This window comes from Saccopteryx leptura, chromosome 5 (assembly GCF_036850995.1).
Source record: "Saccopteryx leptura isolate mSacLep1 chromosome 5, mSacLep1_pri_phased_curated, whole genome shotgun sequence".
Classification (NCBI taxonomy): Eukaryota; Metazoa; Chordata; class Mammalia; order Chiroptera; family Emballonuridae; genus Saccopteryx; species Saccopteryx leptura.
The window spans coordinates 163,130,898-163,148,653 of record NC_089507.1 but is presented as its reverse complement, the minus strand read 5'-3'; the positions used below and the strand labels follow the sequence as shown (position 1 = coordinate 163,148,653).

The 17,756-nt window shown below is 44.7% G+C and overlaps 1 protein-coding gene and 2 non-coding genes across 4 annotated transcripts in view; 1 reads left to right on the top strand and 2 right to left on the bottom strand.

Moving 5' to 3' along the window:
• TEX2 (testis expressed 2) overlaps nucleotides 1-12,780 on the top strand; it is a 131,092-nt gene extending 118,312 nt beyond the window's left edge. For both annotated transcript variants that reach the window (XM_066386412.1, XM_066386411.1), the window contains exons 11-12: nucleotides 9,567-9,687; nucleotides 11,282-12,780. In XM_066386412.1, coding sequence (XP_066242509.1) covers nucleotides 9,567-9,687; nucleotides 11,282-11,404 — 244 coding nt within the window. In that variant the 3' untranslated portion in view covers nucleotides 11,405-12,780. The remainder of the gene's footprint in view (nucleotides 1-9,566; nucleotides 9,688-11,281) is intronic.
• A 976-nt stretch (nucleotides 12,781-13,756) lies between these two features.
• LOC136407428 (small nucleolar RNA SNORA76) lies at nucleotides 13,757-13,888 on the bottom strand. Its single transcript, XR_010751962.1, has one exon. It is a non-coding gene; the product is annotated as a small nucleolar RNA SNORA76 (small nucleolar RNA).
• A 190-nt stretch (nucleotides 13,889-14,078) lies between these two features.
• On the bottom strand, nucleotides 14,079-14,146 carry LOC136407353 (small nucleolar RNA SNORD104). The gene has a single exon (XR_010751898.1). It is a non-coding gene; the product is annotated as a small nucleolar RNA SNORD104 (small nucleolar RNA).
• Nucleotides 14,147-17,756: the final 3,610 nt, after the last annotated feature.

Sequence of the window (17,756 nt, the reverse complement as noted above, 5' to 3'; positions counted from 1 at the left end):
CTGCATGCGGTTCTGTAAGAAACTAGTGAACAAATGTAAGAGGTAGGGTTCAAAAGTTAGAAAAATAAATAGGAGAGTGAGTGGACCAATGAAAGGCAATAGTCAAAAAAGACACCCAGTTTGTGTGAAACCACTGATTCCATGACTTGGTTTGTTTTTTACGAATTCGCTGGGCTTCAGAGAGACAGAGAGTGGGAGAAAGACAGTGCAGTGGCCAGTCCCTCTGCCCCTGGACCTACTCCTGTAGAGATTCCTAAAGCAACAACAAGAGGGATTACCTGTACAGCTCGTTTGGTCCTTAGATTGACGGGTAGTGTACTAGGAACTGAAAGAGGCTCATGGGGTGGGATTAGGTTGATATTTAGGGTGATATAGATTAGGGTACAGGTTTCTGTCCAATTAGTAAGGAGACACATATAGGTGTTGGTCTCACAAAGTAAAAAGCCCCTGATTGGTTGAGGCAGGTTGAGAGGTGAATAGAGAACAGAAGGACAAGGGGTCGGTTTTGTTTCTCTGTTTCTGAGCTCCAGATTGTCAGGGTGGAGGAAAGAGCCATCCTTAGCAGCAATGGGAATTGTCAGGATCACGGTGTATGGACCTGTCCACGTGAAAGTCAGTCCTTGGGTGATGTAATGCTGGAAGTGCCTCTTGGACAGTCTTTGAACAGTTTGCTGAGTAACCTGTAAATCCTGCAAGTATTTAGGGAAAGGGTGGTTATATTTCTTCACTTTGCAGTTAGAGTTTAAGTCCTAGTGACCACTGCTTCTAGTTGGAATTAGCAGCAGGTCCCAGCCTACAATAGGCATGGGGCATTGAGACAAGAGGAATAAAGGAGATATTATACATTAAATAAATAAAGTAACAAAATCAGACCGTCAATACCCACAGTAGAGATCTTTGAGGGATAAATAAAACTCAAATATTCAGGCAAGGCATAGTAGATGGCCCTTGTGTTTACAAGAAATGAGATCAGCTTATCTGCTACTTGGAAGAAATACCTTAAGCTCGTGAACGATGTCCTTGGGCCTTCAGTGGCAATTCCCAGCACGCTGGCAAGGTCAGGTCACAGGTAGCTGGAGCAGGGCTAGAAGAGACTGAACCCTCCCTCCATGGAGCAAGGGGGCAGCTTACCTTCTCGTGTCCCTCTTTCCACAGCAAAGGTGTGTCTCTTGATGGGGCCGGGAAGCCTGGCAGGCTTTAGTTCAGTGACCTTTCTTTCCACTCTGGAGTAGGGCCCTGATGGAATGCTATGAAGCGCTTTAGGGCTCTGGAGCCTTTAAGAGTGTATGCTAAAAGCTGGTATTTCCTGACTTCTTTTGGGCCTTATTTGCCTTTTCTGTTACTTCCTTGGCCATTATAGACCTTAAAAGCCATGCTCAGAAGATCTCACTGAGGGGCTTGACTAAGAGAGCAAAATTGGGAATCCAGTGTCTAAAGAAGCCTATTAGACCAAGGAAAGAAAGGATTTGATCTGTGGTGGTAGGTGGTTGGAGACTGTAGAGGGTCTGAGTTTGATGTAGGATGAGACCTCAGGTGGTGGGGATTAACGTGATGCCCAGATAGACTATGGATTAAAAGTGAAGTTGAGCCTTAGTAGAGAAGACATAATACCCCTTCATGATGAGGAAGTTAAGAAGATTGGCGGTGTGTCTCCTGGAGGCAGGCAGGGAGGGGCTGCAGAGGAGTAGGTTATTTATATATTGTCAGAGAGTACTAGTTTTGAGATTGCATGCTGCTAAATCCCGAGCTAGTGCCTGCCCAAACAGGTGTGGGCTGTTTTTGAACCCTTGAGGTAAGACAATTTACGTAAATTGCTGGGCTGCATTAGTGTCCGGGATCGGTCCAGGTGAATGCAAACTGAAAGTAAGAGTCAGGGTGTAGAGGAATGGTAAAGAAGACATTCTTGAGGTCTAGGACCATGAAGTGAGTGGTGTTTGAGGGAATGTGTGACAGTAATTTGTAGAGATTAGGGACTACTGGATGGAGGGGAATTACTGCCTCATTGATCAGGTGTAAGTCTTGTATGAGGTAATAAGCCCCTGAAGGTTTTTGAACAGGAAGGATGGGGATATTGCAGGGAGAGTCCATGGGGATGAGTAAGTCTGGCTTAAGAGGTGGGTGATTATTGGTTTAAGGCCTTAAAACAGACATAGTTACATATTAAACAAAGATTTTACATATAAATTATGAATTGAATTTAAATGAGTGTGCTTTACTTGTTTCAATTCAAATTATACTAGAGATATTTTCTGACAAACAAAGAGACAAGACAGATTACTCACTCACACAGTTCAATAGACAACTCTGTTTTTTTAAGCTTTTTGAGATGGCAGGGAGTTGCCAACATAGAGGGGAAGAAGAGAGGAAGCAGACGGATGGACAGTGTGAGCAGCTGGATGGAAAGAAGGAGGGTTAGAATCTGCAGGAGGAGGAGGAGGGGATTAAAGTGCTGGTGGTGGTGCCATGTGGTCAGAGGAGTCAAAGGATTTAGAGCTCTGAGGAGAGGGGAGGGGGCGAGGGGTAGTGGAAGGCACAGTCAGTCTCTGAGGAGGGGGAAGGATGGGTCAAAGAAGAGAGAGAGACATCTGAAGCCGGTGGGGTGGGGGGATGGGTCAAAGAAGAAAAAGAGACAGAGCCGCCTGTCTCTAAGGAGGGAGGAAGGGTTTAAGAACACAGTGGAGAGCCCTGGCTGGATGGCTCGCTTGGCTGGAGCATTGTCCTGCAATGCAGAGGTGGCTGGTTCGGTCCTTGGCCAGGGCACATACAGAAACAGATTGGTGCTTCTGTCTCCCCCTTCCTCTCCTTCCTCTCTCTGGATTCAATAAAAATAAAAGATTAAAAAAATAGAAAAAATAAAGACAAAAAAAAGGCAACAGAGAACATTAAAAAAAAAAAAAAAAGAACACAGTGGAGAAGAGAGAGGCCCCTGGCAAGCAGGGGAGGAGAAAGAGAGACTGGTATTTGCAAGTGAATGAGAAACAGGATTCCGTGAAGGGAGGGGGCTTTCTGGAGGGGAGAGACTCGAGAAGAAAAGATCTGCAGAGGGACCAGAGAGGGGTCCCGAGTGAGGGGTGCGCCCAGGGGTCAGGCAGGAGGGGAAGAGAGTTGGGAGTCCGCGGAGAAGGAAATATTAGGAGTGGAGGTTTTAGGTGAGGTTTCTTTGGCCAAAAACACCTGTGTGTAGAACAGAAGGCACAGAAATTAAGGACAGGAGTGAAGGTAGAAGGAAGCCTGCACATAAGGAATTTCTGATGCGCGTAAGGAATTTCTGATGCCCTCCCCATCCCGTGGCAAAAGTTGTCAAGGTCTCACAGGATATAGTAATCGAAAATCCCGTTTTCAGGCCTGTGGGAGTCGTTGTCTAGTTTATATTGTGCCCAGGCAGTATTGCAAAAGAAAATGAGTAGAAGACAGCCCAGCGGGGTTTGGTCAGATGGCTTTGACTCCGAAGAGCCCAATGTGGAGATTAGTGATCTAGAGGGGCGTCCCCGCCTCCAATCACAATCTCAAAGGAGAAAGCTCTCCTGGGAATGTGGAGTTGTCCTGCTTAGGGGTCGTCACCACCTAAGAAGGAGCTCAAAGATAATGTGGAGGGATTTGGCTAAGTGCTTAGACTTTTGGAACGTGCTGTCCCTGGGACAGAAAAATGGCAAACCCCTCAAAATGTGAGGCTGACCGGAGAAAGCTGTCCAATGATGGATTAGAGACTTATGGGTCGAATTAAAGCCAGCCAGGAGAGGGAAGGGAGAAACTCCTTACCTTTCTGATCTGGCAGGGGTTCAGGACAGGGTTAGACTGCAGCCAGTCAACCTACAATTACCTGTCCAAACAGAATCAGGGAGTAAGCCCGGGACAAGCTGCCGCTGCCCATTGCTTCCCTGGTTGTAAGTTTGGATGGCAAAGAGGGATCGTCCAGGCAGTTAGTACCCTGTCCCGGGTTTCGGCACCAAATGTTGGAATCCATGGGAGTCCAAAAAGACCAGAGTAATAGGCTTTATTGAAAGGAAGAAAGGAACCCTGCTGGGCACTTCTCCCGGGAGAAAGGCACCAGTACAAGCTAGGGGACGAATTTTATAGGGTAAAGGAGAATCTTGAGCAAAGTGGGTGTTGATTCAAAAGTCCTGGTGTGTCCGAATGCTCCTTCTTGGAGTGGCTTGCCAGCTTCTTGGAATTCCTCTGTCTCAGGGGCGACAGTCCAGTGAGTAAGGGTGAGGTCTGACAGATAAGCAGACTATCAAAAGGGCAGTTGGAATTCCTGGTAAATTCATGTATCTATCAAAAATCACTATCTGTGATTTTATGGGATATTTCAAGTCCCATAAAATGTACATAAATGTATATAGAATTGTGTAAGAGACTTTGTGGTGTCATAAATTGCACCCATATGAAAAAGACAGCTATTTCTTCAGAGTGAAACCAATATGCTAAGTAATACACATCCTTAGTGTTCAGAAGGTTTTGTAGGAATGATTCAATTTTAAATTGACTAGTCATTGAATGATATTATTGGTGTTTCCCAGTAAAAACTCAAAAATACCATTACAGATTTTATGTAATTTTTAAATTAATTAAACTTTTTTTTTAGTGAGAGAGACAGAGAGAGAGACAGATAGGGGGACAGACAGGCAGGAAGGAAGATAGATGAGAAGCATCAATTCTTTGTTGTGACACCTTAGTTGTTCATTGACTGCTTTCTCATATGTGCCTTGACCGTGGGGCTACAGCAGAGCTAGTGACCCCTTGCTCAAGCCAGTGACTTGGGCTCAAGCCAGTGACCTTTAGGCTCAAGTCACTGACCATGGGTCATGTCTGTGATCCCATGCTCAAGCAGGTGACCCCACACTCATGCTAGTGAGACAGCTCAAGCCAGAGACCTCAGGGTTTTAAACCTGGGTCTTCTGCATCTTAGATGAACACTCGATCCACTGTGCCACTGCCTACTCAAGCTAATTTTTTAGTTTTATTGATTTTAGAGGAGGCAGGGCGGGAAGCATCAACTTTGTAGTGGCTTTTTATATGTGCCTTGATTGGGCAAGACCAGGGTCTCAAAACAGTGACCTCAGCATTCCAGGTCAATGCTTTATCCACTGCACAGGTTAGGTAAGATTTTATTTTTTTAAAGTAATATTTTCACTGGAAAAAAAATGGGGGAAAAAAGCCTATAATCCCACCATCCAAGAATAGCCAGTTAAGAGAAATTAAGGAATCAATCCCCTTTACCATTGCAACCAAAAAAATAAAGCACCTAGGAATAAATTTAACCAGAGAGATTAAAGACTTGTACTCGGAAAATTATAAAACATTGATAAAAGAAATCAGGGAAGATACAAACAAGTGGAAGCATATACCGTGCTCATGGTTAGGAAGAATAAACATCATTAAAATGTCTATATTACCCAAAGTAATTTATAAATTCAATACAATACCGATTAAAATACCAATGACTTACTTCAAAGATATAGAACACATATTCCAAAAATTTATATGGAACCAAAAGAGAACACGAATAACCTCAGCAACCTTGAAAAGGAAGAATAGAGTGGGAGGTATCACACTTCCGGATATCAAGTTATACTACAAGGCCATTGTACTCAAAACAGCCTGGTACTGGCATAAGAACAGGCATTTAGATCAATGGAACAGAACTGAGAACCCAGAAATAAACCCACACCTTTATGGACAACTGATATTTGACAAAGGAGGTAAGAGCATACATTGGAGTAAAGACAGCCTCTTCAACAAATGGTGTTGGGAAAATTGGACAGCTACCTGCAAAAAAGTGAAACTAGACCACCAACTTACACCCTTCACAAAAATAAACTCAAAATGGATAAAAGACTTAAATATAAGCCATGAAACCATAAGCATCTTAGAAGAAAACATAGGCAGTAAGCTCTCTGACATTTCTCGCAGCAATATATTTGCCGATTTGTCTCCATAGGCAAGTGAAATAAAAGACAGGATAAACAAATGGGACTATATCAAACTAAAAAGCTTCTGCACAGCTAAATACAATAAGAACAGAATAAAAAGACAAACTACACAATGGGAGAATATATTTGACAGTACGTCTGATAAGGGGTTAATAACCAAAATTTATAAAGAACTTGTAAAGCTTAATACCAGGAAGACAAACAATCCAATCCAAAAATGGGCAAAAGAAATGAATAGACACTTCTCCAAAGAGGACATACAGTTGGCCAATAGGCATATGAAAAAATGCTCAACATCACTAATGATTAGCGAAATGCAAATTAAAACCACAATGAGATATCACCTCACACCAGTCAGAATGGCGCTCATCAACAAAACAACACAGAATAAGTGCTGGCGAGGATGTGGAGAAAAGGGAACCCTCCTGCACTGCTGGTGGGAATGCAGACAGGTGCAGCCACTGTGGAAAACAGTATGGAGATTCCTCAAAAAATTAAAAATCGAACTGCCTTTTGACCCAGCTATCCCACTGTTAGGAATATACCCCCAAAACACCATAGCACTGTATGAAAAGAAGAAATGCACCCCCATGTTTATGGCAGCATTGTTCACAATAGCGAAGATCTGGAAACAGCCCAAGTTTCCGTCAGTGGACGAGTGGATTAAAAAGCTTTGGTACATATACACTATGGAATACTACTCAGCCATAAGAAATGATGACATCGGATCATTTACAACAACATGGATGAGCCTTGATAACATTATACTGAGCGAAATAAGTAAATCAGAAAAAACTAAGAACTATATGATTCCATATATAGGTGGGACATAAAAATGAGACTCAGAGACATGGTCAAGAGTGTGGGGTTACAGGGTGGGGGGAGGAGAGGGAGAGGGATTGGGGAGGGGAGGGACACAAAGAAAACCAGTTAGAAGGTGACGAAAGACAATTGGACTCTAGGTGATGGGAATGTAGCATAAGCAAATGGCAAAATAACCTAGAGATGTTTTCTCTGAACCTATGTACCCTGATTTATCAATGTCACCCCATTAAAATTAAAAAAAAAAAAAAAAGAATAGCCGGTTAATATTTTTCTGTAGTCTTCCAAACCTAATTAAAAATGTTTTTATATCCTTTCTTGCTTTTTTTTTTTCTTAAGCGAGGAGCAGGGAGGCAGAGAGACAGACTCCTGCATGCACCCCGACCAGGAACCACCTAATAAGCCCTGTCTGGGGCTGATGCTCTGCCCATCTGGGCCCGCTGCTCCATTGCTTGGCTACTGAGCTATTTTAGCATCTAAGGCGAGGCCATGGAGCCATCCTCAGTGCCTGGGGCCAGCTTGCTCAAACCATTTGAGCCATGGCTGTGTGTGTGTGTGTGGGAGAGAGAGAGAGAGAGAGATAGAGAGAGAGAGAGAGAGAGAGGAATGGAGAAGCAGATGGTCACTTCTCCTATGTGCCCTGATCAGGAATCAAACCCAGGACTTCTACACGCTGTGCCAATGCTCTACCACTGTGCCAATGCTCTACCACTGAGCCAACTGGCCAGGCCATTTTTATATACTAATAGTTGCTAACATTTCTTTCCTGTCTAAGCTTTACTAGTTATAAATGCCACTGTTCAGTGGGAGATAAAATTGAAGGCCTCTAGGGAAGTACTGCCTAATGCATGCTTAAATGTGGAAACATTTGTTAATGATCCACAAAGATAAGTGTAGCTATTGAGGGTGTTTAGAAATGTTCATAGCAATTTGATGTTTTTATTGTATTTTTTTTTTTTTTTTTTTTTTTTTTACAGAGAGACAGTCAGAAAGAGGGATAGATAGGGATAGACAGACAGGAACGGAGAGAGATGAGAAGCATCAATCATTAGTTTTTCGTTGCAACACCTTAGTTGTTCATTGATTGCTTTATCATATGTGCCTTGACCGTGGGGCTACAGCAGACCAAGTGACCCCTTGCTCAAGCCAGTGACCTTGGGTCCAAGCTGGTGAGCTTTTTTTGCTCAAACCAGATGAGCCCACGCTCAAGCTGGCGACCTTGGGGTCTCGAACCTGGGTCCTCCGTATCCCAGTCTGACACTCTATCCACTGCACCACCGCTTGGTCAGGCTTTATTGTATTTTTTAAAACATTGGCTTTATGTGATGGGCACACAACGTGAATAGTTCATGTTCCATGGAGACATGCACTTGAAATTTATGTGTACCTGTGGAGCAGTGTCATACCATTAAATTTAATTTTTTTAAAATGTTTATTTATTTGTTTATTTTATTGAGAGGCGGGGAGGCAGGGAGGCAGAGAGACAGGTTCCCACATGTGCCCCGATCAGGATCCACCTGGCAAGCCTCTTACAGGGTGATGCTCTGGTCCTCTGATGCAGCTGCTCTGTTGCTTGGCAACTGAGCTATTTCAGCGCCTGAGAAGTGGCCATGAAGCCATCCTCAGCTTCCAGGGCCAGCTTGCTTAAACCATTTGAACTATGGCTGCAGGAGGGGAAGAGGAGATAAGGTGGAGAAGCAGATAGTCATTTCTCTTGTGTGCCCTGACTAGGAATCAAACATGGGACTTCCACAGGCTGGGCTGATGCTGTACTGCTGAGCCAACTAGCCAGGGCCAAATTTAATTTCTAAATAAAAATAAAAGTAAATAAAACATTGGTCCATGACAGATTGAAGTTTTTAGATAGTTTGACAGCACACAGTCTCTTGTCTGGAAACTTTGCCAACAGTTCTGATTGCTAGTCTGCTCCATCAAGAAGCCATAAGCATAGTGGGGAGTGTAGAATAAAAAAGGTTATAGAACATTATTTATTTATGTATGCATATTAGGAGTATGGGGGTTAGTGACCACTTCTCTCTCAGTGGTTCTAACTTGGGAATGCAATTCTGAGAGAGGCACTGACTTCCATTTTCAGCTTTATTTTTTTAGAGACAGGAAGGGAAAAAAGAGAAGCATCAACTCATAGTTGTGTCACTTTTAGTTGTTCATTGATTGCTTCTCATATGTGCCTTGACAGGGGGGCTCAAGCTGAGCCAGTGACCCCTTGCTCAAGCTGTATGAGTGACCGTTGGGCTCAAGGCAGTGACAATGGGATTATATGTTGATGATTCCACACTCAAGCCAGTGATCCCGCACTCAAGCTGATGATGCTCAAGCTGGCGACCTTGGGGTTTCAAACCTAGGACCTCAGCATTCCAGGTCGACGGCTCTATCCCCTGCACCGCCATCAGTCAGGTCACTTTCTGCTTTATACACTTGTATATTTTGCGCTTTGTAACATATATATGTGTGTACACACACACACACACACACACACTGCTTTTACAAAAATAGAAATAAAAACATTTGTTGCCATTTAGGAAAAACGAAAGTCACTGACTTTTCCTATGGTGCTTCCTGGCTTTCTGTTTGCGAGACTGTTCTCAGATTGTCACAGCCTTATACACAGTTCAGGGACACAGGGAGTTCACAGTTCATACTTACTATACGAAATTATTTTTTAGAGGGCGTTATCAGAGTGAGAACATTTAAGTAGTGATAAAGACCTGTGTAAGTGAGGAATGTTGCTGTTGGTACTTGAATGCTTCCTTTTTTTGCTTCTAAATGTGCTTATTGCTTCTCTTCTAAAAGGTATGGTTTCCGGAAGCCACCATATGTGGAGCTGAAAGCTCGGCCAAAACTCGGAGAGAGAGAAGTTACTTTAGTTCATGTGACGGACTGGATAGAAAAGAAACTGGAGCAAGAGTTTCAGGTAAATGTGCAGTTCGTCTAGTGTTTCATGTGAGGCTGAAAGGTCTGGGTTGAGAACAGAGGCTGTCGACCTCATGTGGGTCAGGATCCTACTGCTGAGGGTTCTCATCCCAGGAGAGCACACATCTGATCGATCACACAGGTGTAACATCTCTGGTGCATTGTCAAAAACTGTAAAACTCAGTCCCAGCACCCTGGGAAGTCATCTTCAAAAAGAAACCCAAAAGGTGGGGTTAGAGCAAAATGGCTGTCTTATGTCAATAGCCCTGGCGGTTTCACCATTAGAAGACCTGTATATTTTCGCAGTGGTATGTTCTTAGTTACTGCATTTAAAACTATATTTTTATTATTTGCCCTGGCCAACAAGCTCAATTGTTTAGAGCAGGGGTCTCAAACTCGCGGCCCGTGGGCCGCATGCTGCCCGCCGAACAATTTTGTGTGGCCCGCAGACTAATCCCCTAGGCTTACTTAATTTTATCCAAAATATTTTGAACTTCGTGGATTAGTCTGCGGGCCGCACAAAATTGTTCGGCGGGCCGCATGCGGCCTGCAGGCCGCGAGTTTGAGACCCCTGGCTTAGAGTGTCACCCTGAGGTACCAAGGATACAGGTTCAACCTCTGGTCAGGGCACATACAAAAATCAACCAATGAATGCATGGATGGGTGAAACAACAGATCAATGTTTCTCTCTGAAATCAATTTTTAAAAATTTATGTAAGAGCTATAGTTTAACTGAAAACCAATTTTTGGAACACTTAATATTACCAAACAGAAAAGTGCTTTAAATCTAGTTATGGGAGACACCTCATGCCGTCAGTTAAGACTTTCTTCTCTCTCTCGTGTCTACATTAGGAATTAGTCTTGGGGAACAAGGAGCAAAAGAAGAGGCAAAGGGGGATAGATTGGTGCCTGGTATTTTTGAGGCAGATTGGGAAACCAAAGGGTAACTGCTGCATTCCCCCATGGCCACCTGCTTTTCATTTATGCTTTTGGAAGAGAGCATTACTGAAGCTCAAATGCATCGCCAAAAATCATTCACATAAAATGATTTTATATACAGGCAAAGCACCATTACTATCAACCACTGGTCATCATTCAGGTATTCACTGTAGTAGGATGTTTTAGTCTCATGCTTTTAATTTTTTAAATTTTATTTACTTATTCATTTTAGAGAGGAGAGAAAGGGGGGGAGGAGCAAGAAGCATCAACTCCCATATATGCCTTGACCAGACAAGTGCAGGGTTTTTGAACCAGTGACCTCAGTGTTCCCAGGTCGACGCTTTATCCACTGCGCCACCAGAGATCAGGCAGTCTCATGCTTTTAAAAGAAAAATTGTACATTTTGTTGCTAGATTTATAGAGTAATTTTATCATAAGTACATGAAATCAAAAGTTGCTTCTGCCTTCAGGGCTGACTTTTTTGGTTTCTTGTGTTCATGCACTGATGTGCTTGCTCAACTCTGGTAGAGGAATTAGTTTGGAACTTGTTTCATCTGTTTTACAAACATGTCTAAAGCCTAAATGATCAGAGTAGGGAGGGTGACATCCTGAGAAACCAAAGCATTTTCCCACATGGTCGTTCTTTCTTCCTACAGAAAGTTTTTGTCATGCCAAACATGGATGATGTTTATATCCCTATAATGCACTCGGCCATGGACCCTCGCTCCACTTCCTGCCTCCTGAAAGACCTGCTTGTGGAGGCTACTGATCAGCTGTGATGAGTGAAGACCCGACATTGCCAGTATTAGATCTAGCTCAAGGTGTGGGGTTCTTGGCTGCCATCTGTGCTGTAGCACAGGCCTTTCCTCGTGCCACAGCTTTTGCCCTCTGCCTGCCAGTGCCCATTCCACTGTGAGGTGTCATTCCATGCATCCAGCCACTGGTGTCTGGATTGTCTACTGCAAAGCTTTGACTCAGATTGGAGGAATCATCACCGCGGGTCTAGAGGGTGTGACTCACACCATGGCTTTAAGTCTACCAGTTTTTGTGGCAGCAAAAGAGCACATTAAGAGCAAAGCTACAACTGGAAGGCTTCCTTCACCTTGCCTCAACTCCAAAGCTTTCCCTCAGGCAGCCAGAGCACAAATGGAACGTTCCCTCTCTCCTAGTTTGTATGTGACGCAGCCCTTCACATTGAGAATGTCAGTGTGGTAATGTGGAGGGTGGGGATGGAATTTTGTGAGCTATTTCATTGGTGATAGACATATGCATAGCAACTCACTTTTCATGTCAAATAATACATTTTGGAAGCAAGTAGCCATAGAACATACACTAACACACTATCAACTGGGGTGGGGACATGAGATTTCTGTGAAAATTAAGTAAAGCCCTGAGATCAAACCATCCCAAGCCTTTTACCAACAAGGTACAACCACCTGGTTCTAATCCAAAATGGCTTCCTGCCATGAACATGTGAAAATGTGAACCACTCACTGCGTGTAATAACCAGATTGGGTAAGGCCAGACCAGAGCCACCATCTCTTTGTGCTCTTTTGTTATCTAGAGGCTTTGTTCATCTAATTGGTTCAGGATGTTTTACGGGCAGTTTCCTTTGATATGACCAGAAGTTTGCTCTACATCAAACACTACGCGTATATCAGTTAATGTGACATTTCCTCAATGTTGCCAACTTTAATTTGTGCATTTGTGTCAGAATATTTAGTTTACAAGTGTGGAGGCCCTAATTGTATAATTTGCTTTGAGAAGTATATTTTAAAATGATTGTTTAAAGCTGCATTCAACATCAAAATTACCTTGGATAACTTTTGATAATTTACATGTGTACTAAATAGCACCTTGCCTGAATATGACTTTCAAGAAATTAATATATTGAAAAAAAAATTGAACCCTTATTTAATTGCACCATTAAACCATTTGACGTAAATTTAACAATTCTATCTCGGTGTACTGTTCTAATTTCAGTGGGCCAGGTGGCTAGTCAGTCCATGTCTTTCTCACTGGTCTAATTTCTGTGCAATAACTAAAGGCAAAGGACTAGATGTACTGCTGTGTAAAGATTACACATGACTGTACCCTGCTACACTTAAAACAGTATGAGATTTACAATCGCTTGCATTGTTTCACAAAATAAATATCTCATGTCAAATACTAGATAAAAGCATGTTATTTCTATTGAATCCTGTTTAAATATGGATGGAATAAATAGTGGGTACAGGGTGCTTGGGCCCTCAGCTGCCAATAGCAGCTTCATTTCCTGGATGGTCCCTGACTAACAATCGTTAAGGATCCTGTCAGGTATGAGCAAGGTGCTGTTATCCTCAATCTGCATTTAACCCGAGGGGACAATCCCTGTGTTGCCTAGTGGTCTTGTTCCTTGGGGCCCCCTCCAGTTGCCAAAGCAGTTTACACTGTCCTTGTGCCTCCTTCTACTCAGAAGTGATTGTACAATTACACACCTGTCTTGTACCCGGCAATGCATAAAATCAAACCTTCACAACTACCGTTTTAAGTTAGGCTAACGGGACACTCATTTGCCCAACGCTTGGCACAGCACGCAAGTAAGCAGTTGGCCGTAGTTTTTGTAAAAAAGTTGCAGCTATACCCCCCCCCCCTTTAGTGAGAAGCAGAGATGCAGACTCTTACATGCGCCCGATCGAGATCCACCCCGCATGCCCAACAGGGGCCGTTGCTCCGTTGAAACCGGACCCATTCTTAGCGCCCGGGGCAAATTTGCTCCCATGGAGCCTTGGCTGCGGGAGAGGGAGAGATAGAGGGGGAAGGGGGAAGCAGATGGGCGCTTCTCCTGTGTGGCCTGGCCAGGAATCGAACCCAGGACTTCCACACGCCGGGCCGACGTGCAGCTACACCGATGCCACAAAGTGCTCAAAGACACAGCCTTCCTCTTCCTTTCCTACCGCTGTCGGTTAACTGAAGCTGCATGTCTTCAGTTAGAACCTAATCTTCCAGGGTAGGAAAAGGTAATGTGCGGCGCACTGCGTACCACAGCCGATATAATCCCCGAGTTCTCCCTGAGCACCTCAGCTTTGCTTAAGGACGGGGTAGTCACAACCCCCAGAAAATCCGCCCTGGCAGCTGCCGGCGCGGGGCCGCAGTGTCGCTCGCGGGTAAAAGGGCCGCCCACAGAGGGCAGTCGGCCCCAGTTATGCGCGAGTACGTGCTCTTGCGCTGCAGCCTGACCCCCGGCGCCACACGCAGGCGCAACGGGGGCTCAAAGGTAGCGCGTCCCAAGGAACACTGACACCAGAGCTGGGATCAAAGCATTTTATTGAGGGCCTCCGGGAGAGGGTGGAAAGGTTGGAAAGACCACGACATCCGACGTCCTCGACCCGGCCGTGATCTGCAAGAACGAGAGCGGTGGGTGAGCAGGTGCGCCCCGCGGGCCCGTCCCCTCCTCGCCACCACGGCGGCCAAGCTCAGACTCCGGTTCGCATCACCCTTGTCAGCAGTCTAACACGTGCTTTGATTGATGTCATCACCGTTGGCCACCCCGCAATTACCCACCACAACCTCGGCCTCACCTCCGCATCCTCCCAGCCGCCGAAAGGCGGAGGAACTCTCACGACTTCTACTTAAAGGATCAAACGAGAGGGGGTGGGGCTCACCGTGATCAACCAATGGCAATTCCAACTCCCTGCCACGTGTCTGAAAAGTGGTCTAGTGATTGGCTGTTCTCGCTCAGGCTATAGATTGGTTACAAGGCAACCATGGAGATGGGAGGCAAGGAAAGGAGAAGAGTCGGGCAGTGTCGTAAATTCTTCCGGAGAGCTTCCCACATTTCCGTTGCCGGCTTGGAATGAGCTTATTTCTATACGGTCTGCAGAAGAAAACTTGGTAAAACAACAGAGCGCAAGTAATTCCTAACTTGTTTGAGATGTTCTGTGCCAGGAGCTATAGGATAGGACCTGAGGATAAAAAAGTGACAAATGAACCTTGCTCCTGAGATCAAAATAACCTCTCCGGTAGAAACTGCGTGTAAGTATAACTGCGCTACCAAATCCTGACGGTGTGATGAACGCACTCTGTGACCTTGATCATCACTTAATCTTTCCGAGCCTCAATTTCTGAAAAATAATATCCAAAAGAGGCTGTAATGATTAAGTGAATTCATGTCCATCGCCTGGCGCACTCTCAGTGGTAAACAAATCTTTGTTTTTAAAGGATAGGTGTGTGACGTGGAAAATTTATATGATTGCAATACTTGAATAAGTGCTAAACTAAAGCCCTGGCCAGTTGGTTAGAGCGTCGTCTGGACATGACAAGGTTGCGGGCAACAAATCGATGTTTCTCTCTCTTCCTCTCGCTAAGAAAATCAATAAGAAAAAAAAAAATCAAAAGATTTACATAAACTTAAAAACAGTGAAGAAAGCCAAATTGAATAAGTAAATAAATGCTAAAATACAGCCTCCTGTGGAAGCCCAAATGAGAAGAAGCCTAACTTTGGGAAAGCTAAAATGCTTCTAAGTGTTGAGCTCATACTGTCAGCAGGCACAATATTTATCTTATGATCCTGCTTTCTAAGAGCTGAATTTACCGGGAAACGGGAGAGTAAACAGCCACAATTTCTGGTTATCTTCATTTCCATCATGTTTTCCTTGGGAATTAATATTTTCTTTCCCCTCCCCCCCCCTTTTAAAAATGTTTATTTTATTGATTTTAGAGAGGGAGAGAGAGAGAGAATATATATGCCCTGACTGGGGATCCGACCGGCAGAGAGAGAGAGAGAGAGAGAGAGAGAGAAAGAGAGAGGGAGGGGGGAATTGCCCTGACTGGAGATCCGACCAGCAGAGAGAGAGAGAGAGAGAGAGAGAGAGAGAATGTGCCCTGACTGGGGATCCTACCCGCAACCTCTGTGCTTCCGGATGATGCTGTAACCAACCCAGCTATCCTGCCAAGGCCCTTTTTTTTAATACTTTATTTATTGATTTAACGGAGACAGGAGAGAAAGGGGAGCATGGAATGGGAAGTATCAACTCATAGTTGCTTCATGTTAGTTGTTCATTGCTTGCTTGTTGTATATGCCTTGACCAGGGCAGCCCAGGGTTTCGAACCTGCAACCTTGGCATTCCAGGCCGAAGGTTTATCCACTGTGCCACCACAGGCCAGGCGAGGCCCTTTTTTTCCCTCTTAAAGAAAAAAAATACTTTTTTTGTAATGAAAGCATTTCAACCTATGAGTTTGTAATTGAATAGGGCACTTATTTTTATTATTTTTTACATAGTCTTTAGTTAAATTTAAAATTTCCCTCGATTCAAAGCAATTATTTTATAACTTCTGTATGATTTTTTTATACTCTTTAAACTTGATTTCAACATTTATTACATCATGGTACAGTTTCTACATTGGACGGTGTAAAGTTTTCTTGTGGCCCAGAATATGATCTATTAATATTTTATATGTTCCATAGATTCTTGAAGATGTTTTCACTATCATGTGCAGATATTGACAGGAATATTTATTAACTCAGCCTTAGTTGTGTTGTAATTATATTGTCCATATCTCTGTATTTTATACTTGATTGTGAGTGTAAGCACTGTCATTGATTGAAGGTGATGTATTAAGATTATGGTTTAAATATCAAATGCCGGTGGGGATGCAAAGCAACAGAATTTTGTTCCGTTACTATTTGGGAACACAAAATAGTACAACCATTTTGGAAAAGAAATCAGACAGTTTCTTATAAACATACACACTTAACAATATATATGACCTAGCTGTTCCTATGGTTTTTTCTTTTCTCTCTCATCTTTCCGGTTTTTTTTTTCATTTTTTTGAAGCTGGAAACGGGGAGGCAGTCAGACTCCCGCATGCGCCCGACCGGGATCCACCCGGCACCAGGGGGCGATGCTCTGCCCCTCTGGGGCGTTGCTCTGTTGCATCCAGAGCCATTCTAGCGCCTGAGGCAGAGGCCACAGAGCCATCCCCAGTGCCTGGGCCATCTTTGCTCCAATGGAGCCTCAGCTGCGGGAGGGGAAGAGAGAGACAGAGAGGAAGGAGAGGGGGAGGGGTGGAGAAGCAGATGGGCGCCTCTCCTGTGTGCCCTGGCCGGGAATCGAACCCGAGACTCCTGCACGCCAGGCCGACGCTCTACCACTGAGCCAACCGGCCGGCCAGGGCCTCTCTTCATTTCTAAGTGAGAGGAGGGAAGATAGAGAAGCAGACTCCTGCATGTACCCCCACCCCCAGCCAGGGTCCACCCGTCAAACCCATGCTCTAGCCATCTGGGGCCATGCTTGCAACTGAGCTATTTTTAAAACCTGAGCCCGAGGCTCCATGGAGCCATCCTCGGTGCCCAACCAACCCATGGGCTTAATCAACTCATGGCTGGAGATGGGAAGAGAGACAGAGAGAGAGAGAGGAAGGGGTGAGAAGCAGATGATTGCTTCTCCTGTGTGCTCTGACCGGGAATCGAACCCGGGACATCATACACCGGGCCAATGTTCTACCACTGAGCCAACTGGTTAGGGCCAGTCCATAGGTTTTTTTTTAGTTTTTTTTTAAATACTTTATTTATTGATTTTTAGAGAGAGAGGAGTGAGAGAGAGAGGAAGAGAGAGAGAGAGAAGGGGGAGGAGCAGGAAGCATCAACTCCCATATGTGCCTTGACCATGGATTCGAACCGGCGACCTCAGTGTTCCAGGTCAACGCTTTATCCCACTGCGCCACCACAGGTCAGGCCAGTCCATAGGTTTTTAACCCAAGAGAAATGAAAATTTATGTTCACACAAAATTCTGTACATAGCCCTGGCCGGTTGGCTCAGTGGTAGAGCGTCGGCCTGGCGTGCAGGAGTCCCAGGTTTGATTCCCGGCCAGGGCACACAGGAGAAGCGCCCATCTGCTTCTCTACCCCTCCCCCTCTCCTTCCTCTCTGTCTCTTCCCCTCCCACAGCCGAGGCTCTATTGGAGCAAAGATGGCCTGGGTGCTGAGGATGGTTCCATGGCCTCTGCCTCAGGCGCTAGAATGGCTCTAGTCACAACAGAGCGATACCCCAGATGGGCAGAGCATCACCCCCTGGTGGGCATGCCGGTGGATCCTGGTCGGACGCATGTGGGAGTCTGTCTGACTGCCTTCCTGTTTCCAGCTTCGGAAAA